Source organism: Triturus cristatus, chromosome 6 (assembly GCF_964204655.1).
Source record: "Triturus cristatus chromosome 6, aTriCri1.1, whole genome shotgun sequence".
Taxonomy (NCBI): Eukaryota; Metazoa; Chordata; class Amphibia; order Caudata; family Salamandridae; genus Triturus; species Triturus cristatus.
Window position 1 is genome coordinate 1,347,561,744 of NC_140589.1, and position 25,332 is coordinate 1,347,587,075.

Consider the following 25,332-nt stretch of genomic DNA (forward strand, 5'->3'; position numbering starts at 1 on the left):
TAATCATGTAGACCACTGTCATGGTTTATTCATCTCTTCACTTTGTGAAGTTAATCACCATCTTATTTCAGATCAGTGATATCAATAATACATGCATATATAATGTAGGAAGCTGGCCCTTTGGTTTTGCTCTGTATATACTATATCAATGTGAGGTATAGTGTGCACAGAGTCCAGTGAAACCCCAAAGGTAGGCAGAGGAAAAAATAGATTGCACGGTACTCTTTATTTGTGGTAGTGTGGTCGCTCAGTAAGGCTGCATCAGAGGGTAGTGTTAAGCATTTGTTGTACACATTCAATCAGCAGATGATATCACACACTCAAAGACTGAACTTCAGACCAATTGGTTTTGTGTAAAAATATTCTTTTAGTTATTTTATTTTCTAGAACCAAGCAAGCCTGGCACAGGTAAGCAGCAAATAATTTACAGTAGTAATGCAGTTTGTAAACAGTTTGAATTGCAATTGTATATGCACTTTGATTTGATTACAGTAGAACTACTAGTAATGCAATGCTTTTGAAAAGCTGTATATATACTTTGTGTTGGCTTTTTAGTAGAATGTCAATTAGATTACTTTTCTTACACTGTGCAGTGTACCTGGATACTGCACTGGGACATTTCCTGTAAACAGTTAAGTAAAAGCATTTTTTTTTATATAGTTAGTTTTAAAGGGTTTCAGAGATTTTCCAACTCCACGCTTGGAAACTTTTCACAGAAAAACAGTCAGTGTTATCCTATGGAGGACAATAGGGTTATCAGTTCAAAGGTAAGTATTCGGTTGTGGGAGTTGGTATTCTGGGGGTAGACTCAAAGGGTCCTCCATGGTCAAGGATGCACTCTTGTTACACCCTGAGCAGCACTAGGGCGGCCGGGTGCAGAGTGCTGATGCCCAGTGTAATCCAATGGGGGATAGAGGGCCTCCGGTTGGTGGCTGCTGACGAGCAGGCCACTGGGTTGTGGGAGCAAAGCTCCTGGACTTAAGCTACGGGCAAATGGGGGTTCAAGCCAGCACAAAAGGTGCACCCACAGAGTGCTGTTTAGGCGTTGGGCGCCCTGTAGCTTTCAATGGGGAGTCTCCGGTTTGCAAACACACTGGAGGCTCGGGACGAAGGTCTTCTGGGTGCAACCACCCCTAGGAGAGTTAAGTTGGGATGCTGGGGGTTGGTTAGGCACCGTCAGTTGGGCCACCCAAGGCCGTGGGCCGTCGGGGGCAGGGAGGCGTTTTAGCGTCGGATCTTCTTACCAGTTCCTGATCGCGGTTGAGGGGACCTTCCGGTTTGAGTCTGCAGACGTCTGCTGAAGGCTTGAGGCAGGTCAGGGATCACTGGATTTCTGGTCAGGATTGCCAGGGAGACCTCCTCATGGTGTTGGGCCACTCGAACTCTGGTAGGGGGCATTGGGTGCAGAGTGGAGCAGAATCGCGGATCTTGCCGGAGCTGGAGTCTTCTTGGTGAACAAATCCGGTGTTCACGGGAGACAGTCTTTGGTTTGGAAGGCAGGGCAGGTCCCCTGGGATCTTGAGGTTGCTGGCTTCAGGACACATGGAAGTTTCGCTCCTGCAGGTTCGAGGTGGAAACAGGTTTGGTAAGGCTGGGGCCAGGTCAGTAGGCGTCCTCCTCTTGTTAGCTTCGACACAGCTGTTCGGTCCTTCTTCTTCTTTTCTTCTTCTGGTCTCTTGTCTGAGGAAGCAAGGTTCAGGGGTGCCCTTAATACTAGATTTAGGGGCGTTACAGGTAGGTAAAAGGTTGAGACCAATGAGTCCCTTCTCTGGGGTGGGTAAACCCCCTATTATGCCACCCTCCAGTGGGAGGGGGGCATATGCCTCACCCTCGTTGGCTGGGTCCCCTATCTGCAAGATGGTGGGGACTGAGAGTTGTGCTTCACCTTGCCTCCCCACCTGAAGGGTGGAGTTGGCAGAGGTGGGCACACCTCGCTTCCTCACTTGTTTTTCCCAACGGTTCTCCCACCCAAAGTGGGGGTCAGAACCAGTGGGGACCTGTTGCTGAAAGCAGCAAGGGGCCTGCAGAAGCTCACAAAGGCAGCAAGCCTTTGAAGCTCCCCCTTTGTGGACCCTGCCCATCCTGGGGGAGGAGGATTACCACCTCGTCCCAGGATGTGCATTGTTTCAGGCCCCCGAGAGGAGCAGGCTCTTGACCCAGGGGTCCAGAAACATGTCTAGTGGTGGCAGCTGAAAGCAGCCACTCAGCCTGGATACTAGTGGTAGGTCGTTTTTCAGGGGGCAACTCTAAGATGCCCTCTGAATGCATTTTTCATTAAATCCCACACTGGCATCAGTGTGGGTTTAATGTGCTGAGAAGTTTGATACCAAACTTCTCAGTTTTCATTGTAGCCATTATGGTGCTGTGGAGTTCGTAATGACTACCTCCCAGCACCATATACTCTTAATGGCGGCACTGCACTTACAATGTCTAAGAATGGACTTAGGCACTGTAGGAGTACAGGGCTCGTGCACCTGTACCCTCGCCACTGGTATAATGCACCCAGCTAGAGGGGTGACTGATCTATGCCAGGGCTGTGGGTTGTAGGCATGGCACCTTCCCTTTATCTTAAGTAACCCAGGGGGATGGGCTACCCATGGCTTAACAAGGCTTGGGGTGGTGGGTCTCATGCCCCCCTCCTTTCATTTAAAAGAGGCACTGAGGGAGGGGATCCCCACGGCCTTAAATGTGTTGTGGAGAGGACCACGCAGCCCCCCTTCCCTTTATTAAAAAAAAAATAAAAGGCCTTGAGGAATAGGGTCCCCAGAGCCTAAAGAGACTCTGGGAGAGGGGCCCCTCCCCCTTTTTTGTAATTTATGTCCCCTGGGGAGGTATCTGCGGGGCCTTTAATGCTCCCCTTTAATAAGGCTCAGGGAAGGGAGCCACTTTGCCCCACATCCCCTCAAGAATGCTTAGGGCCCTGGTGTCCACAGGGCCTAATGATGCCGTTCAGAGCAGCACACTGAGAACAGATGCTTGTCTATCAAAGGATCACAGCAATTTGGTCGCTTTTGAGTTCACAGGGATTGTACTCGAAAATAATACGGTGACATCCCTGAACATAAAATCTGTATTTTTAAGCGATCGACTGAGAGAGACCACTGCGGTTACTTTCCACTTATGGAAGCCAGTGATTGAGCAACTTTGACCCCTTGGGGACATTAAACGGTTGCCCCTAACATGTAATATTGTTATGAAGAACATCCACTTGCAGAGGTCTAAACTAACCCTCTACGCTAAAGTCTGGTCGAAACGTCAACCCCATCGAATGTTTGGCCTGGATTTCAATGTATTACTCCTCCTTTGATTAGGATCCCTATCCTCCAATATGGACACTGAAGAAGAAAGTGTCTTGTGAACAGGCTACTACACACTATCTATTATCTCAAGGGTATACCAGCCAGTGCCCATGTGAAAGATGACAACAATTGTTCCCTCCATATTTTCTCCAGTTTTTTCTCTCGATTATTCACTCAGCACATGAGCACTCCTCTATGCACCCCTTCTGGGCAACCGTCAATTGAATTGTTGTTTGTATTTACATATATCATTGATTTATTATTCAAAAAGCAAAGATAAAGGTGATTTCTTCCCCCATAAAAAGTGTATTGTTTTCCTCTCTGGGATATATCAAAATACATATTTATTCCTTTCTCTCTCTCGTATAAGAATTCATTTGTTTAAATTGCTTTACAACAGACCCAATACGTTTCGGTCCATGACATTTGTTGATAATTAGGAAGGGCCATTAGGACCATATGTATTTACTTGAGCTTTTATTGAGTGTAATCTTGGCCTCGGAGATAATTTAGTGCACTCATCAGTGAGCTAAAACATAGGACATAAAAATGGAACTGTGGCAAATATATCAGTGTATGACTTTGAGAAACATTCCTCAGGTGAGTAGGAGTGTAAAACATTAGCACTCATCATTGAGGAACTGGACTATTCTCAGTATCTGCTCACACTGGGAGTGACAGGGAATGGGAGGATGCAGACATATATGGAGAACATTGCTAATTCCGACGTCCGCTTTATGCTTGTCATGGGAATTAATGCTAAGTTAGGTATCGAAGAGAAACCAAACAAAATATGAGAAGAGATGCGAAGAGGTAAAGGGCAGTACAGCGTTAGTGGAGTGTATGGTGGTGATAAACACTGAGATTGAGATGTAATGACTAGACCAAGGATGTCCATGTTAGGTCCATGGGGACCAGATCCATACAAACGTTTGAGGATATCTACATGAGTTGCATATATTATCTACTGGCGGTCGCCAGTAGATAGTTATAGTTAGGACCGTGTTTCCATAGGAAATCTGAAAATTCTATTTTGGATAACTTTGGCGCCGTTTGACGAATCCTCGGGAATTTTTCAAAATAGGTGGGGCGCTCCGCTCCGCTCCTACCCTGAAAGTCTCGGGGTGATTAGTCCAGCGGGGGCTGAGAAAAAAGGGGGGTCCCAAAACGCGTTTTCCCCATGCATTTTTCCATAGGGACCTTTAGTCCAAGGTACAGCCCGAACGGCTGAACAGAATTACTTGAAATTTGGCAGAGAGGTAGTCCTCAGGTCAGGGATGTGCCTTTTGAATATCTGGAGTCAATCTGTTCAGTAGTTCCAGAGAAAATTTCAGTTAAAAGTACATATATATCTATAAGCACGCACAGTGCTCGCACAGTGCGCGCACGGTGACGTGCACGAGCGCAATTCTGATTGGTTGTTAGATGTCAGTAAACATTCGAATCGGTCGAAATCAGGAAGTGTCGGCCGCCATTTTGTCTCTCGCAGTCTGAGGCAGTGAAAAACAAAGGTGGAGAACGTGAAAAGGGGGCAGGGTGGACAGTTCCTGACCCCCTAGCCTTTGTCAGCGGGTCACTGAAGGACCCCCAAGGGTGAAAAAAACATTTATTTTTTTGACGAAAAAGCGCGGGGTGCGCGCACGGCACGCACAACGCATCGTGGTCGCTCGGGGAAAAACCTGAAAAAAAATATATATTAATAAATACATAACTTAGCATTTTAAAAACCGTACAAATTCACTTAAAAAACCATAGGTTTCACACACGTTATAGTTAGGAATTAGCATTTAAAAAACCTTGCAAATTCACTTAAAAAACCATAGGTTTCACACATTTTATAGTTAGCTGGACATTTCCCTCGTAAAAAACCAATGAAATTCCCCCGTTCTAGTTAGTGCAGGCAACTATAACTCACGCGACCGCAATCCTCTGCTGATGATGTCAGATATTACATCACTGTATTTAGACACCTATTTACCCATGTCTTCTTCCATTAATCTTTAGCTATACATATATTACAAATATTTGTTTTTTAGAAAGACACATATGTAATAAGTGATGTAATATCTGACGTCATCAGCAGAGGATTGCGGTCGCGTGAGTTATAGTTGCCTGCACTAACTATAACGGGGGAATTTCATTGGTTTTTTTCGAGGGAAATGTCCAGCTAACTATAACATGTGTGAAACCTATGGTTTTTTAAGTGAATTTGCTAGGTTTTTTAAATGCTAATTCCTAACTATAACGTGTGTGAAACCTATGGTTTTTTAAGTGAATATATATATATTCTCCTTCGTTTCCCCACTGGGCTTCCTCGCGCACTCACGGAATGGATACAGCGTTGTCACCAAATGTTTCGTTAAGTTTCTTTATTTACAGCATGCCAGTTTACAAACTCTACGCGTTTCAGTCTCAGCAGAGACCTTGTTCACGAGACTAGCAATAACTCAAACTTTTTTTTGTGTTTTTAAACTCTCGTCTAAACTAAAAGTGACATCACTTCCTTAAGGGTGCAGCAAGGCATTCTGGTAATTGTAGTAAACACATTTTTTTTAACAGTTGCTCAAACATTTGTGTGCAATTATATGTCCACATTTTGGCAGTCGACTCCGACATTGCTCATAGGACACCAATTATTCATACTCTATTAATTGCAAGCATAATTCTCAATCGCAAATGCGATGCCAATTGTTCATTCACAACCATATTGTACCATACGCCAATGGGCTAATGTTATAATTGCTTGAACTACAGCTCATTCATTAATGCGAATGTCCGTATGTGCCTCGCATAAATAAAACAGAATTGATTGAAGCCCTCCAGTGGGCCTTCATCCATCGTACGCCTCCTGATTGCTCAATATTCTTATTCATTAATATCTATGAAATGCTTCATATACTTGGAAGAAAAAATCTTTATACACAATTATGCTGCTCCCAAAAATCACCCATACCTATCCTAATCAAATTTAAACACATTAAAACACCTAACTTAAAGTGCGGAAGGTCAATATTAATGTCCCTATTTTTCTAGACATCGACTGGTATCTTGTCGTCTGTGAGCAGTTCACAAATGATAGTGTAGTTCTTCGTCTTGATTTAATCCATCTGGAGTTAGAGTTCTAAAGTTCAAGATGTGTTTCGATTCTTTCTGCCTGAAAACTTTTTCTCGATCTCCTCTTCTCGGGTGTATTCCCACGGCTTCTATGGCATAGAATTTTAGATCTTTCCATTTTCCCTTGTGCTCTTTTTCCATGTGTTTGGCCACGGCAGTGCTTCTGTCTGTGTTAATTGTGGCCCGTACATGTTCCAAAATGCGTTTCTTTAGTTCGCACTTTGTGCTCCCCACGTATTTCAGTGAACAGGGGCATTCGATGATATAGATAACAAATTGACTTTTGCAGTTAATCAGCTGCTGAATCTTCCACATGCGGTTATTGGCCATCAGTACTTCCTTGGTTTTCTGGGCAATTGTGCAGACTTTGCAACACGTGCATTTAAAAAAACCTTTAGGTTTAAGCCAAGTATCTGGTTTCTTTTGATTTTTGAAATGGCTGTGAACCAATTGATCCCTTAGATTTTTTGCCCGTCTGTACGTAATGTTCGGGTGATAACCCACTATTGTGGCTGTAGTTGAATCCAGACGTAAGATGTGCCAGTTCCTACGCAATATTTTCATCAATTGCTGATTTTCCGTGGAGTGAGTTGTTATGAACCTTATTTTGTGTTCCTCATTCGTTTCCATTTGTTTTTCTTTTAACAGATCAATTCTGTTAATGGCCGCTGTTCGTTGTAGAGAAGTCTGGATAGTTTTGGAGCTATAATTTTTTTTTTTTGACTCTGGTTAATGCTTGGTTATGATGTTTCAACCATTCCTCTTCTTTCGAGCATATTCTTTTAATCCTGAGAAATTCCCCATAGGAAATGTTTCTTATCAAACTTTTTGGGTGAAAACTTTCAGCATGTAAGACTGCATTTGTCGCGCTGTCCTTGCGGTGTAAGGTTGTGTGCACTGTGTTATCCATAATGTAGATTTCAGTGTCCAAAAACACCACTCTTTGATCACTTATGTTGTATGTGAATTTTAGATTGAAATCAGAATTATTCAATACCTCAAAATACTCAGCAAATTCTTGTTTGGTTCCTTCCCAAATTATCAACAAGTCGTCTATATCAGTGGTTCCCAAACTTTTGACTCCTGAGGACCCCCATTGAGTCACCACTGGAAGCCGGGGACCCCCAAGCAATTTGTCGGATTTAAATTTCAAACATTTAAACAGTAATACGAAAAAAATAAACACATGTGTGCACACAAAACAAATTCTCAAATTACTAAAGATTTTAGGAGCATACTTTCAAGTCCCTATCGCCATGGGAATGTCACTTTTTGCGATGTTCCTGTGGCGATAGGGGCTTCGCCTTATTTACAAGGCAGCGTTAAGCCACTTATTGTGGCTTAACGCTGCCTTGTAAATACCATTGTAGGATGTCAGAGCACTTTACATCACACACATATAGAGATAATGAATCATACGTGTAAATCAGTGTATAGAAAATTTTACATAAGGCAAAGGGGACTACAAGGTGTAGGATTCACATGCCATTCATACTAGTAGGCATTTTTAAAGAGTGCTTGGTCTGGAGAAGCACAAACTCAGGATTCAGAACATATCACAGTGGTTAGCATTGACTTTAACAAGAAAAATGTATTTCCACCCTAATAAACCTTTTTAGCAGCATCAGGATAACGATAGACTGGTAATAAACATATGTTACTAACTTTTACCATGCAGTTTGCAAGCAGCTCTTTGATGACAGTTTATAGGACACTGTGCTAGATTACGATTGTCCCTTATGAATTGCACAGTGACAAAAGAATATCTGTGACAAAATCAGTAACCCACTGACCTATGCACATAAATTACTGTTTTTTAAAATGCATTGTACACGTTCTTTGCAGTAGGTAAATTAACCCTTTGTGTCACATTAGATAAGTCAAATCTGCCACTGGAGAAAAGTCTCATCTCTCTCCGGCAGGTACATTAATCACTGGCATTTTCTTGACACTTTTATAGTTGCTGGAATACTGCTAATTTTACAATGAACGTTGCAGTGCTTTTAAAACTGCTGCCTGTGGACCCCTGGGAATGTGCCACGGACCCCTGGGGGTCCTCGGACCCCAGTTTGGGAAACACTGGTCTATATATCTACACCAAGCTATGGTCTTATTGACATGAACATCATTTTCATTTCTCCATGCCCAAGTCTTTTCCCTTAGACCCATGCTGTGTGTGTGTGTGTGTGTGTATATGTATGTATGTATGTATATATATATATATATATATATATATATATATATATATATATATATATATATATGCACTCAAACACCTCTCAGCACCTCCTTTGTGGCGAACTGACAGAAACGGACCACCAGGACAAGTTAGTGGCAAATTATCTTCTTTTTATTTTCAAATCCTCATTTCATGACGCGTTTCGGGCATCAAGTGCCCTTGATCACATCTATATATATATATATATATTCCTTCTTATCAGAAGGCTGGGGAGACAGTTTATTGCTACTTAAAGCCTGAATTCTCTAGGGATCTATGAGCTGATGAGGGATTCCTTATCCCCAGAAATGGTGAGTATGTCAGGCAGATAATAAAGAGTCATTTAAATATTTTGGCTAACAGATTTGCATTTTTGAAAGGACATCTACTGTCAAGGGGAAATTATAAGGATGATGTGTTGTAAATGCCACTTGCCAGAGACCAAGCAACGTATTTCGTGGAGGGCTTCATGCCCTGCATTGGCTGTGCAAACCTAGTGGATCAAGTTTACACCTGTGATCTGTTTCATGCGATAGAGAATTTGTGGGAAAAAAATATTTATCTATGAAAATTAAGATTACTAAAATAGTGATTCTTTAGGTGGCATAGTGAGTTGCTAATCAGTTTAATGTAAGGGTTGTTATAACCAACACACACACAAGTTAAAACCCATGGGTCTGTGTGTTTACCTTGTTTTTTGTAACCTTATGGTACAAGTCAATCTCTAGATATAACAGTAGCTAAGAAACCATTTTCATTTTTAACATTTTCCTTTTTTCGTTATCTTGCCATTGTATGCCAATAGGGGGGTGACCTAGGGTGTTTGTTTTGTAAATGGAAACATCTGGAGCTTTTTAACTCACCACAATCTTTTTAGGGGAACTGATAAAAAGATTCAATAGCCTCGAGTTATTCAGTGTTGCTTTTCTAGTCCATCAAACTTTCGTTTTGAAACTTGTTAAAAAGTGAATGGCAGTCTCTTTAAACAACAAACATGAATGACTGTTCTTACTTATCTGAGCTGAATTTGTAAATTAAGAGCAATGTAGCAAAGAAAGCTATGCTTAATGAGTGTTTATTGCAGATGGTTATTGTTTTTGTCCAAAGCGTTTGTGGATGACACATTTACAGTCTTTCTTTGTCCTATAGTTGCATGTTTAATAGGTAGACTCCGGTTTCAGTTTTTTGTATTAAATCTTAATGTCAATTTTTCTACAGTTTGTTGCTGCAGGAGGTCTTCAACTGTTAATAGAAATTTTCAATTCTGGAATTTTAGAACCAAAAGAACATGAACCTTGGACTGTGGTAAGTGCAAATTGACAGTAATTTAAATTTGTTGTTTTAATGAACATTTTCATAGGTAGATTTTTCTATTTTTTTTAAATAGCTGCTAAAGTAATGCAACAAAAATGTAATCTCCTTTAGTTTGAGACGAATATGTATGTATTTTCCTTCAGCTAATTTTATATTTTACTCTTTGTAATTGAATCTGTTAATGATTAATTGTTGCGTCCATATGTTTACCATTCGTTTACTGACTTACCATCCTGGAAAGCAAGTAAATAGCCTAAAGTGACGCTTCATGTGTTTTTTACCCAAAACAAGTTCTTAGAACCTAGCTTGATATTAGTTTGATTAGACATATTGTTTGAGTGCATCCCTTATGGCCCACTGATTCTAGATTTAGTTTTCCTAGAGGTTGGTGTGCCAATTATCAACTGTGGTACTGAACATTAGTTACATTAGTACTCCAGTAGTGAACCAGTGAGTGCATCAGTGTCTGGTGCACTTGATCTTTCACGGATTCAGATGCTTGAAGTATTTTCACTCATCAATCTGCAAATCCTCATTACAGAACGTTGAACAACAGTGTTAGTAAACACTCCTTGAAATATATTGCACTATGTGCAGCAAGTCCTTTACATTATATGAAAGCGGCTGCAACTACACTCTGAAGCTGCAGATGCCCTCACAGATACTAAATGCAAATATTAAGTTGTATGTTTACTGTCAGCAGCTGCATATCCTTGCAGACGTTACATAGAGAAAAAAATCTGTACTTACACTTTCAGCAAATAGATGTCAAAAAGTGCAGGTGTGTGGCACGTCAGTCAAGTCTTAAGTTATGTCACTGGTGATAGTGTCACAGGTGACATTACATAATGCATTGTCACGTAGTCACCAAATCCATGCCCTATATTTGGGCTCGTTATCTAAGCTTTACCTTTTTAATTTACTGATTGAACTGTCCAACACTGGATTTAAGCCATAAAATGACTGTAGGCACCAAGCTCCTGACCCTCAACACAGATGCATGTGCTGTTTGTTTCTGACCACAACTCCATGGGCTCTTAGCCCTGTGAGACCATGCACTGTAAAGCTATATAAGAAACAAAGTCTAATGTTTTTCTCACATTTGCCCATGAGGAAACCAAGGAAACCTCCTTCATGTCTTGTTCACCTTCCTAACCAAAGCAGGCATGAAGTTAATCACGATGCTAGACAGGAAAGAAGCACAACAGCTAACTGAACTCACTGATAAGGTACAAGAAGAGCAGGAAGATGTTGTCTAACTCGAAGTAATCCTCTTTGCCCATCCTCCATTAAGGTTTTCATATGGACTGGCACCGTAGGTGGGAATGTCTCAGGTGTTACACAGTCATTCATCTTCTTTGTCTCCCTGCTAAACTTAAAGTAAACCTAAGTACTCAGACACTGGATGATGATGTTGAGGTACTTTAGAGGTTCAGGGCCATGGCATTCCACTTTACACTATATTCTGATGTTGCCTGCCTTCTTCTACTGAAAATACTTATAGCTCCTACGGTGCTGGAGGCTTTGGCTCCAACAAACTCAATGCTATCCAGGGGGCAAGTACCTAAGTGATGCTTGAAGCTCTTAAAAAGTCAGTCCCACTCTCTTTCATGGAGAAACAATTGCCAAGAAAGGCTTACATGAGTTACTTTCAGTATGCTCTTCTCTTTTTGAACTTATCTAAGAAGAGGCTGCTAAACAAGCATTCAGTAACTGTCCGGATAGTGAATTACAAGATGAGCAGGAGTACTTTCTTTTCCATTAAATACAAAATGATTGTCCATGTTTACAGCTACATAGTGATGGATGATTGACTGTATGAGGTGTAATTTGTATGGCACCCTGTGGACTGATTTCATTATTTGCTACAGTTTTATGGAATGCTGCCGCAGGTTTGGACAGGCATGTTATATCCACAGCCTAATTCGCATAGGGTAACTAAACGCTTGGAGCTCACTGAAATTCACCTGAACCTATTTCGCTGTTCTGTGAGGCAATTTTAGAGAAACACTACCACAATATTCTCATGGTACAACCTAACCACAAAAGCATGATCTTCTAGGCCACTTTTTTCAAGTCAAGAACCTGACCGTGAATGTGAATCAAAGTTGTTTTTCATATTGGGTTAGAAAATTTCACTTCATCCAGAAATGTGGAATGAGCCACAAAACCTCTGCCAACCTTTTGCTACAAACTTTCAGCAAACTGACTTTCTTTAGGCCGGAATGTTCAAAGCACATACTTCTAACATGAGTGGATATTGTAGATGCAGTATTACTCCCAAAGCGTGTTGTTCATACTTAGTAGATTCCTTTAGGTGCCTTCTGAAGGTTTCACCCAGGACATACGGAGTAAATTACTTGTGCCCTTTGATGGTGATTGAAGGATGACGTCTCTTTGAGGACAAAGTTGGTAAATGAATTGCTTTAAAGTTCCAACCAAAGCAGATCCACTGCTACGACTTTAGGACTTTGGTCTTTGAAATTATGTGTGCACCAATTTGGACAGTTCCAACCTGTCCAAAAAGGTCAATAGCTGTGCCAAAGTCTGCCTCTGTAGTCACAGCACTACACCCTTGCCGTGTTTGTAGTAACCTGGCTCTGTATATACTATACCAAAATGAGGTATAGTGTGCACAGAGTCCAGTGAAACCCTAAAGGTAGGCAGAGATAAAAGTAGATAGCACCTTACTCTCTATTTGTGGTAGTATGGGCGAGCAGTAAGGCTGTATCAGAGGTCAGTGTTAAGCATTTGTTGTACACACTCAATCAGAAAATGATGTCACACACTCCGAGACAGAACTAAGACCAATTTTGTTTGTATAACAATATTGTTTAGTTCTTTTATTTCTAGATTCAAGCCAAGCCTGGCACAGGTAAGTTAAATAAATGCTTTGCAATATATTATGCAGTGTTTACAAGTGAATGCAAGTTCAAATGCAGTTGTTTGAAATACGGGTAAGACAAGGTATTGAAATTACTGTACAGATTACTTTTTAGTTACTTTTTAGATTACTTTTTCTACGCAGTGTGATATGCCTAGATATCACACTGGGACATTTTGTAGAGAAAAGGTAAGTAAAATCAGTTTTGCACGATTGTTATTTTTCAGGTTTCCATACAAATCATCTACCCACTTTGAACATTTTTCAGTGTAAAGCAGTCAATAGGTTCCCATGGAGAGAAATGAAGTTAACGGTTACCAGGTAAATAATCGGTCTTTGGGGTTCAGCTTCTGGGGTTAGAACAAGGGTTCCCCCAAGGTCAAGTATGCACTCTTGTTACAACCTCAGCAGCACCAGGGCGGCTGGGTGCAGAGTGCTGAGGCCCAATGTTATCCAATGGAGGATAGGGGGCCTCTGGTTGGTGGTTGCTTACGAGCAGGCCACTGGGTTGTGGGAGCAAAGCTCCTGGTGTTGGGCCCAGGGCAAAGGGGGATCTGTTTTCGCACACAAAGTGCACCCGTAGCGCCGGAGGGGCAGCAGGGTGCAGAGTGCTGTTTTGGAGTCGGTGCCCTGCTGGTTTCAATGGGGATTCTTCGGTTTCAATAAAGACTGCAGGCTCGGGGATGGCGATCTACTCGAGGTGACCACCGGTTGGAGAGGTAAGTTGGGATGTCTGGGGATGCTTGGACATAGTCGGTTGGGCCACCCAAGGCCATGGCGCTTCGGGTGCAGGGGTGTCTTTAGGCATCAGGTTTCTCTTACCAGCACCAGTCGTGGTCGGGGAGGGATCCTCCAGAAAGAGGCTGCAGGCTTCACTGGGAGATTCGAGGCAGGTGAGAGATCACCAGATCTCTGGTCAGAATCGCCGGGGAGCCCTCCTTGTGGTGTTGGGCCACTTGAACTCGGGCAATGGGTGACAGGTGCTGAGTGGTGCAGACTCACAGATTTTCCCAGAGCTGGAGTCTCTGGGTGAAAATATCCGGTGTTCATGAGAGACAAAGTCTTTTCTTTGGAAGGCAGGGCAGGTCCTCGGGGTTCTTGAGGCTGCTAGCTGCAGGACACACCGGAGTTTCACTTCTGCAGGTTTGAGGTGGGGACAGGCCGGTAGGGCTGGGGCCAAGTCAGTGGCCGTCCTCCTCCTCTTAGCTTCGGCACAGCTGTTCGATCATTCTTCTTCTCTTCTTCTTGGTTGTTGCTTGTCCGAGGAGGCAAGATTCAAGGGTGCCCCTAAATACTAGATTTAGAGGTGTTACAAGTAAATAAAAGGTTAGGTCCAATGGGTTCCTCCCTTCCGGTAGGTACACCCCCTATTATGCCACCCTCCAGTGGGAGGGGGGCATATGCCTCACTCTAGTTGGCTGGGTACCCCCAATCTGCAAGATGGTGGGGACTGAAAGTTGTGCTTCACCTCGCCTCCCCCAGCTGAGGGTTGGGCTTGGCAAAGGTGGGAACACCTCCCTTCCTCACTTGGTTTTCCAGCCGGTTCTCCTGCCCAAAAGGGGGGATCAGAACCGGTGGAGACCAGTTGCTGGAAGCAGCAAAAGGCCTGTGGAAGCTCACAAAGGCGGCAAGCCTTTGAAGCTTCCCATTCGTGAACCCTGCCCATTGTTTCAGGACCCCAAGAGCAGCTGGCTCTTGACCCAGGGGTCCAGAAACAATACTGAACTTTAGTAAACTACAGATTTTGATGTGCGACTGTCAAAACCATCACTACCAATCCAGAATTTTGTAGGGTCCAGAAACATGTCTGGTAGTGGCAGCTGAAAGCAGCCACTCAGTCTGGACACTAGTGGTAGGTTAGTTTTCAGGGGGCAACTCTAAGATGCCCTCTGAATGCATGCCAGTGTGGGTTTAATGTGCTGATAAGTTTGATACCAAACTTCTCAGTTTTCAGTGTAGCCATTATGGTGCTGTGGAGTTCGTAATGACAAACTCCCAGCACCATATACTCTTAATGACATTATTGCACTTACAATGTCTAAGAATTGGCTTAGACATTGTAGGGGTACAGGGCTCATGCACTTGTACCCTCACCACTGGTATAGTGCACCCATCTAGAGGGGTGGCTGATCTATGCCAGGGCAGTGGGTTGTAGGCATGGCACACAGAGAGTGCCCTGGGCATCTGTAACCATTTACCAGGGACTAACCTGTGGCCAGAGAGTGCCAATTGGGTGTGGTCTTCAATGCAGTTTTAGGGTAAGAACATAGGCCCTGGGTACCTGATTGGCAGAAGCCCAGGGGGCAACCATGCAGAAAGAGGGCACTTTCTCACAGTGTATAGCCATTGACCAATATTTCAGAGCTGCTGTAACCTGCTTTCATGATGGACCACTTTATAGGGTCATCATTCTCTTCTCATTCCTCACTGGTGAGTGACAGTGGCAAGCTTTTCCAAGAGTTGAGGGGTATATGCTTGCGGTAATGGCCCTTCATATCTTATGATCGGAGTAGTCCTTTCAGTTTTTTTTTCACCTGTTCCCCAGGACCTACATCACTCTTAGCACATTTGGAAATTCAGCTATAAGAAGTGTTCTCTGTTTTATCAAAATAAGCTCTAGAGTGTGTTCTACACAAACATTGTAGATAGATGAGGTATGCAGGGTGCTTCCTAGTGTCTTAAATGGGATGAACATACATCTATGCCATGTTGCTCTTAAAGTTTCCGAAGAAAGAAACATTTCAAGATTGATAGTTTACCTTTAATTCTGCCATGTCTGCGTATGAAATACTACCTCTTTTCCAATCCCAGCCAAATGTTGGTCTTTGTTAATTTCAGGGTACGCCAATAGTTATTTCTATGTTGCCCTGGAGATCTTCAGACCTGCTGTCCACTTTGTGGTTTACTGCCTTTGAGTCTTTCTTCAGAAAGGAATTCTATGAAATTAGTTGTTTATTAGAAGAACATAGAAACTTACCTTAATCAGTACTTTTTCTAATATGTTCTTCTTGCTAATTACTCAGTACTTTGCTTCCGTGGTTTCTTCTGACCATTGGGAAGAGGATGAGTATATTCGTAAGGTTTTCCAGTGAGGTTTGTCTTCTCCCTTGGCTGTTTTGGAATAAGGAGTGAAGTTGGAATACATGACTTGCGCAATAGTACATTTTTGCAGCCGCAAACTCACTTGTAAGGTGACCTCACTGAAGCTCAATTGAGATATCGCTCTTTCCCCTGAACTGACATTTCAGTAAATACAATTGTTGTACCAAGGAGTAATTGGCAAATTGGGTAAGTATCCATCACATAAAGTTTTAGGTAAGGTAGGCGACTATCTTAATATTGGTGAATTGTATCATAAACACATATTGTTAAAAAATATAATTGTACTGAAGACTTGAGAAAACTTTTCTTTTTCTTTTACTTTGTGTTGTCAAAGTGTGTTATTTTAGCAACAAAAATATATATATACCAACCTGAGATGTTTATCTTATAAGTTCTGGGTTATTTCTGAGCTTATTCTGGATTGGAATGACTGGATCAAAAAAGATAACTTGTTATAATGTTTGAGTTAAATCCTACCTTTTGGAAAGAATTTGCATTTTATTGTATGTTTTTATATCCATAAATCCAATATGCTTTTACACAGCCTTTTTTAAATTTGTGGAAATCTCCTCTTCTCCTTAGTGGCAGCTGGACTGCCTGGCTTGCCTGCTGAAGTTAATATGCCAATTTGCAGTTGATCCATCAGATTTGGATTTAGCTTATCATGATGTTTTTGCCTGGTCCGGTGTTGCTGAGGGTCACAGAAAAAGAACATGGCCATTAAAATCAAGAAAAGCAGCTGGTGATCATACAAAAGGCCTTCATATACCCCGTTTAACAGAGGTATGCAAATAAATATTTAAAAATTGTGTTAATTTTCATTAATTGGTTTGTAGAACCAAGCTCTTATTATTAGAATGTTGTTAAGCTAACATATGAGAAAGGTTTAATTGCTCTATATTTTAGGTAGCTGCTGACCAATCTTATATAATTATATTTGCGATCGATATCTAACTGTGCAAATTATTGATTAAAGTAGCATTACAATCTGCTATAAAGATAATTAAATAAACTATGTCTGACTGGTTGAAAATGATTGTATTTTAAGCCTGACTTTCTTCCATTCTTAACCTCTGGGGACAGTTACTTATTCATGGCAATGTCCAGAAAGTATTTCCCAAAGCTTCAAAAAGAACATGGACAAGCAGAACTATGTATCTCCTACTCTTAAAGGCACCCACCACGAAATATGCACCTTTTCAGTTACTTTCTTTCCTCCAGTTGATGAGGTCTGGGACCTGCTTTGTACTTGTTTTTTTCTTTGGTGCTTGCTTTTCTGTGGTGTTTTTCATGTGTCCTTGACAGTGCAGTGTCTTGCCTTATGCATCAGAAATCATTGTTGGAATACAGTTGCAAATATGTGCATTTTATTTTCTTCTTCACTTACATTTCCCTGACTCTTGTCTCTTGAACCTTTCTTTAAACTGTGTGTGGTTTACATTGCATTAATTGCAGCATTTAGCTTGCATCACCGGAGCATGAAATAGACACACCGTGAGCTCTTAGTCGTTTTTTTTAATCATAGATATACTCGGAGTCCTCTAGAATTGGTTCACAAGCTCTGTGAGCTCTTAGTATTTTTCATATTTACTATAAGAGCCCTTTAGAATTGGTTCACATGGTTTATTCCTGCGGTGATAATTGAATTTCCTGATAACCAGAAGGGTAAGTGATTCAAGAGTGTGAATTAGATACAATATTGGGAAACCTTTTGTGAGTTGGTTGAATCTGTCTAGGGTTTATGTGTGAGTGGTCACCATGATGGCTCCACTGGACCAAATCCTTTCAATCCTATAAAACCCATCAAATACCTAGTGTCCTTGGAAATATTAGCTTGTGCACGCTGTACAGAAAAAACGTAGAGCTAATTATTTACTGCACCAAAGCCCTCTTCACCTCCAAAACATCATCTGGCTCCGAAACCCAGCTCAGCGCCAACAAACCTGTAGAGTCCTTTAACGTCAAGTCGTTTGGCGCCAAAACCACAGTCGGCTGCGTGCTCAGATTATTCAGGACAGTCGATACTACAGTGTCTCCAAGAATTCGAAGCACAGCAAAAGAGACTCTTCATCCACCCATAGACTGGGACGATTGCAACAAAGTTGCCATCTAAACTAGGGTCACTCTTCCAAGAAAGAGGAAACTGCCTTTCAAAAAGCAGCTTTCCCTGGAGCCTACACCTCCCGCCAAGCACAGCAGACTTCATGACAGGGGCACTAACCTACTTCTAGCTTGTCCTTCTGCTCCTCCAGTGCTAACTCCCCCACCTTCCCCAAGATGGTCACCACATTCCTCTGATGGAGAGGGAAAGCCCCTTGAATCCTTTAGATCCCTACGAGGCCTCTTTTTACCCTGAGCCTATGGATGACCCGTGGGCCGACTCCAATGTCAACAGAGATCCAGACGTAAACCCTGCAAAACCTTCTCCTAGGTGACAGTACTTCATACCACGAAGTGATACTTGGGGGTTGCCTCAGTTTACAAAGTTGATCTGCACACCTTCCAGAAAGACAAAGGCTCTCTGGTTGAGATGCTGTTAACCACGTAACACACCCTGCAGGTTTTGTTTATGCTCAAGGGCATGCTCAGAACAGCACCGAACACCTTCAAGGAGCCCTTAAAAGCCAGGGTCATTACCCCAAACATTGGGAAAAAAATAGAAAGCCTTACCCCTCCTTACATCCGCTGACCGTTTCCTCCATACTCACTGGTTGTCCACACAGCACGCTAACGGCCAAGGAAAAGGTGACGCACCACACCCAGAAGATCAATATAGCAGGCAAGGGGTCACTGCACAATCTGCCACTTATTGGAGGGTCGCAGATTTCATCTGCTTTGCTCTCTTCATGTGATAGACCCCACTGGAATGAGAGAGAGAAATTCCTCCAGTACCTCCCATACCAATACAGATACGGGGCCACAAGCTAGTTTCAGAAGGCAAGATTATATCAAACACCACTACCTGCTGCGCCCTTGATGTAGCTGATACTGCATCCAGGGAGATGATTTCTAGTGTCCTCACTCAGTGCCAGAGGTTCTGTTCAACTTTCTGTTCGATAGCTAACATCTCTTCAAGCTGCAGGTGCTTCAGATGCTGGAGAAGCTAAAAAAAGATACAGACGCAACCAAGGTTAGAGTGCTCTCCAGGCACCCTCTTTTGGATTGCCATTGTCCCCCCCTTCAAGACTACACATGTGCCCTCTACAAGCACAATAGTCACAAGCTGAGGGTCAAAGGGACAATCTAGAGTTGGTTTGGGTCAGAACTCACTGCTCTCTGCAGTAGTGGAACAGCAACAGTAGACCCAGTTCTGTAGGTGACCATCACTATAGGCGCTTCCCTTACAGGGTGGGTGGGGCGCACATCTGCAGCATACAACCCTCCTGAGCATGTGGATGTCCTACCCACAGGGCCTCCACTTCAATTGCTTAGAACTGCTGGCTATCTAGCTGGCACTCAAGGCCTTCTCCCTTCAGGTCCAGCACAGGTGATCCCTAGCAAGACAGACAGCATGATATTCATATATTACCTACAGACACTGGGAGGCACACAATCATTACCGCTGTCAGCACTGTCACAGAAAATTTTACGTTGGGCCCTCCATCATGTGAAACATGTACTAGTGGAGTACCTACCAAGAGTGGACAGCGACTTTGCAGACCTGCTAAGTTGCAGCAACAAGTCTACTCCTGTACATTTGTTATTGGGTGTTCCCAGACGTAAATCTCTACGCAACATCCCAAAATCCCAAAACTTCGCCTCCAGGTTTCCACACCCACAGTCCATGGGCAAGGCACTATAGATGAACTGGGCAGGGATATTTGCCTATGCTTTTCCGCTTCTCCCGCTTCTGGTGGCTCCCACAAGGGTCAGACAACCCTAGTTCACGAACCTTCTAGACTTGACAATGGGTTCTCACAAGAAGCTGACCAACCGGCTAGATCTTATATAGAGCCAACGCGCCATGAGGCTTCTGATCCACAGGCAGCTCAATCTTTCAATCCAGCGATAGAAATGCTAGAGTTTGGTTACTTTAATCTCCCTGCAGAAGGCATGTCTATCTTCAAAGAAGCACATAGACCCACTATGCTTGCCTACTATGTGGACAAATTGGAAAGGTTTGTCCCCTACTGCCTTCCCACACACATAGATCCACACATGCCAATAGTACAGGACATACTTTGCTGCCTTCTTCACCGTCAGAGTTCAGGTTTGGCTTACACTTCCATACGTCTCCATTTAGACACAGTCACCGCATACTTGCAAAACAGAGATCACTCTTCCTTCTTCAGCGTCCCAGTCATTAAGACTTTCGTGGGAGGGCTCAAACAAGTTACTTCACCGAGGGTTTCTCTCGCCTCAGTATCGTACTTACTTGACTCAGGGACCCTCCTTTGCGCCCCTACACTCATGCCCGGTACAATTTCTATCATGGAAGATTGCTTGCCTGTTTGCCATGATGCCTTTAAGACTGGTTAGGTAACTTTAGGCTCTTACTCTGCAAGCGCCCTTCTTCCAGATTCATGATGAGTTGTTCTCAAGACCAAACCAAACTTTCTCCCAAAGGTGTTTTCCGCATTCCACCTCAATCAAACCACTGTGCTGCCGGTTTTATTTTCACATCCACACACTGTGTCAGAGAGGGTTTTCCATACACTGGATGTCAAATGTGTCCTTTATTAAATTGATAGAACCATGGCCTTTCATAAAATCCAACAATTCTTTGTCGCACTCACCAAACCACACAAAGGTCACTCCCTATGCAAAGGGGGCAAAGCCAGATGGCTTGTCAAGTGTATTCATACTTGACACACAAATGCCAAAAGGCAACTTCCTGCCCCATGCAAAATTAACAGTTGATGGACAGAATGCAGAACAATGTCATAAGTTCACCCCAGTACAGAGATCTGGGCCTAAATCCATCGTTGTTTTGCTCACCATGCTATTCCAGTTTGAACCCAGCCATATGCAAATCAGTCTTGACCCTGTGCCTCATGGGAACAGTCCAGCCCGAACTGCCAAGCCAGGTCCTCCCTGGACTGGAAACAAGCATCCTAGGACCGGTTTCGGGCTTTCAGTCCTCATCAGCCAGGACAGCTTGATTCCAGAGGCATGGAGAGCACGGGACCCACGTCTGGGCATACCTGTCCCACTCGGGGTGACAAATGCAAAAACAACAGTTGATGGACAGAATGCAGAACAATGTCATACATTCACCCCAGTACAGAGATCTGGGCCTAAATCCATTGTTTTTTTGCTCACCATGCCATTCCAGTTTGAACCCAGCCATATGCAAATCAGTCTTGACCCTGTGCCTCATGGGAACAGTCCAGCCCGAACTGCCTAGCCAGGTCCTACCTGAACTGGAAACAAGCATCCTAGGACCGGTTACGGGCTTTCAGCCCTCATCAGCCAGGATAGCTTGATTCCAGTGGCATGGAGAGCACGGGACCCACTGTTCTGCTTGGGTTTTCGGATCAGATAGAACCCGCTCATCAGAGCCTCTCTAACCCAGCCAGAACGTTACCCTCTCCCTAGGGCCTATTCACAACAAGTAACCACATGTATATACCACCTAAGGACAGGGAATTCCTACTATATATATATATATATATATATATATATATCTATATATATATATCTAGACCTCTTATGATACAAGTGGCGGCCTCGCGATCCCAGACGGACCCAGGACTTCCTACCCAGACGGCAGCCTTAGCCTCGCGGTCCCAGACGGACCCAGGACTTCCTACCCAGACGGCAGACTCAGCCTCGCGGTCCCAGACGGACCCAGGACTTCCTACCCAGACGGCAGACTCAGCCTCGCGGTCCCAGACGGACCCAGGACTTCCTACCCAGACGGCAGACTCAGCCTCGCGGTCCCAGACGGACCCAGGACTTCCTACCCAGACGGCAGACTCAGCCTCGCGGTCCCAGACGGACCCAGGACTTCCTACCCAGACGGCAGACTCAGCCTCGCGGTCCCAGACGGACCCAGGACTTCCTACCCAGACGGCAGACTCAGCACAAGTTCATCCTATGATTACCATAACATACAACAAGGGAATCAGTTTTACTATTTATCGGATCACACAAGAACTGCCAGTTTGCACAAGTTCATCCTATGATTACCATAACATACAACAAGGGAATCAGTTTTACTATTTATCGGATCACACAAGAACTGCCAGTTTGAGCACAACCTGTTCTCTGGTTCGAGGGGCTTCTCTCTCCCTTATTCAGTTACCACTTACCTGATCAGGGTTAACATCTGTTCATGTCAAGTCACAGCTGACTAGAAGAATAGGCTACCCTCTTATACAAGAACACGCAGCACATGTTGATTCACTACAAACTGAGTACTTTATTACTAATTACATACGCTATCACATAACATTACTATATAACACATATCCTGCAAAGAAAAGTGAAAGATTAGGTTGTACACTCTAATAAGAAAGGGGTCGACATCACCTTAGTCGTGTGTAGCCTGCACTCAATGGTCATCTAGGTTCCCTCCTCGTCTGTGCCTCGGCTCGCCTGGAAGTAACACCTCCGCAGGCACGGATCTGTTCCCTTCTCCCTTCTCCGAGTCACTGGGACCTCTTCCTCATCGGCTACTCTCTCCTCTCTGGCTATTCTGCTAGAAGAGTATCTGCTCCTCGGTTTTTCTCCGTCCTTAAGTTTGTCATTTGTCCTCCCTGGAATAAGTAGTAGCTTTACTGCTAACGGCTAGGTGCCGCCTATGGATTGAAATAAGTGCCAGTATCTGCCTCAGACTTTCACTAATATAGAAGTGCATTTCCTCATGGAAAATTCCAGCCCGTAACCTGCCGCCCACCAAATTCTTGTACCTCCCCGTACCAAGGACACGTTCCCAGCCGGCCGGCCTGATGTAGTGTCTTCGGCATGAAGAAAAATACAATCCTTCGATAAGGGCCGGCCTGAACCGGTTCTCTCCAAGCGAATAACACCTCATAACTAAAACATTGCTTTTGACCTAGAAGCATCCCAAGCTGCCGGAGCAGAAAGAAAGATGGAGTCTCTCCCGTTTGAGGCCTACCAGGCCTGAATTCAGCACGGCTCCATGAAATACTCTCACTACGAAACAGGTTACCCCTAATACTAACGAATCTATCCCCTAGGATATGTGTGCAAGCCCTGATCTATGGGGAAGAACACAGGATCATGTCGAAGTGCCTAGTAAATAGGCTCCATTCACTACTCTAACCCTTAGACTTGGATGGAAAGAGACTGAAGTCACACTAGTCGCCCTTTAACACAAAAAGGCCGGGAAAATCGAGCAGTACACCCACCCAGACCACATTCTGCTCGCAAGAAGGGGGCCTCTATGGCCTTCCTTGGCAACAGCTCTATAGCCGACATATGTAATTTAGCTACTTGGTCCACTCCATGCACATTTAACAAGCATTACTATGTGGACATCCTAGCATGCCAGCAAGCACAGGTTGGCTAAACTATTCTATTAACTCTTCCAGTCCTCTGCAACACCCTCCGGCTAGCAGTCGCTTTAGGGAGCACACACTTACAGAGCATGTGTATCTACAGCTACACATGCCATAGATGGAATATGTTATTTACCCTATAAGCCTCAGTTTGTGACATGTAGTGCCGTAGATACACATGTGCCCACCCACCTTCCAGGAAACCTCTGGGTGTTGCTGATGACCTTTTCTCTTTTGCATGGCCATCTATTTTTTCCTTTCTTTTGCTCCATCTTGATTCTTACCTTCCCTGCAGAAAACAATCTAACAATGGAGCCGATGCCCATGCACATTACCAGTCGTAGGAGCAGACACTATACTTTTTGACTCCAAAGACTTCTTCAAAGACGAACAAGTTGCACCAGTCCGAGCCCACTACTAGATGGCAGGACTACGCAAAGCATGTGAATCTACAGCACTGCATCCTATGAAGAGATGCTTACAGGGTAAGTAACATATTCCTTTGTTAAATACATTTTTCTTCCAATCCATCAATGATGGATTCAATTACAAAGAGACCTACAAATCTAGGTTTAAACGTCTCTCTGCTTAACCTTATTTTTGACAGTTGCTTTTAAAATAAATATTGATCACACTGTTGTGCAGCTGTACAAAAATCTTAATCTTAAGGTTTACTTAATCAACGTTCTCCTTTCTAACACCACAAACTTTCCTATTCTGAAATTAAGGTTTGTATTCTTGGGTATACTAAGCTGTTAAAACACGTTCGGTTGAATAGTTTATTCGTGGTAAACCAATCGGTATCTGATCTTTGTGATTTATTTGTTGATTGTTTAGTGAGAACTCCGATACAGTGCATGTGCAGAAGTCTTGGTTGCTAAGCATGAAGTGTGTGGCACAATCATTTAAAGTTGCAGCAAACTGCTGTTCATGTTCATGTCTTGTAGTGTTTACTGCTATTTTCACTAGTAGACCATTGCTGTTAGTTACAGATATTTATATAGCTATTTCTGAAAGGGTTGGTGTTGCAAGGGTTTGTGTTTCACTGCAGGGTGTTTCTTCAAAAATTAAGCTATGTTGGGGATTGCTTGCGAAGACAATACCATTACCACACATAGGGCCTCATGTAGGTAGCGTACCAGTTACCACTTCTTAAATACCGAGCCGTACCGACTCGGTATTTAAGAAGTGGTAACTCGTATGTAGGTAATGAGTCGGTAATTATTACCGATTCGTTACTAGTCGGTGATTACCGAATCGGTATTTACCGATTCGGTAATGAGGCATACCTTCCCATTGATGGGAAGGTATGCCTCATTACCGAATCGGTAAATACCGATTCGGTAATGGGGGGAACACATACAAGGGTGGCAGGGTGTCACATTGACACCCTGTTGCACCCCTGTTTCGGCCATGTGTGCACATGTGGCACACATACATGCCCTAAGGGCATGTATGTATGCCACATTGCACACTGCTACGCGGGTAAAAATGCATGAATACATACATTAATTATTTACCACCAACTAAAAGTTGGTGGTAAATACCGACTCTAAAACACACCCACACACTCCCCCTACATCTCGATTTTGCGTTCGGAATTTACCGAATCGGTAAAATTACCGATTCGGAAAAGTTACCGATTCGGTAACATTACCGATTCGGTATTATTACCGATTCGGTAATTTTACCTATTCGGTAAATTCCGAAAGCAAAAATTGTCCCCCTACATACCATTAGCCAAAATACCGGTCGGTAACGGTAAAATTACCGAAAATCGGCCGTTACCGACCGGTATTTCGCTACCTACATGAGGCCCATAGTGTAGTGGCCATGAGGCAAGCAAAGTCATGTGGGAAGTCATTGGTAATTGCTGGCATGGATTACGATAATGGAACTAGCGTATCCGTGATAGCCTGAACGTTACTGCACAAT

At 43.4% G+C, this 25,332-nt stretch overlaps 1 protein-coding gene across 1 annotated transcript in view; it reads left to right on the forward strand.

Annotated features, from left to right (window-relative positions):
* Positions 1-25,332, forward strand: part of USP34 (ubiquitin specific peptidase 34) — a 2,509,780-nt gene that overhangs the window by 517,473 nt on the left and 1,966,975 nt on the right. The window contains exons 32-33 of the mRNA XM_085612349.1: positions 9,850-9,936; positions 16,514-16,714. Of these exons, the coding sequence (XP_085468475.1) occupies positions 9,850-9,936; positions 16,514-16,714 (288 nt within the window). The remainder of the gene's footprint in view (positions 1-9,849; positions 9,937-16,513; positions 16,715-25,332) is intronic.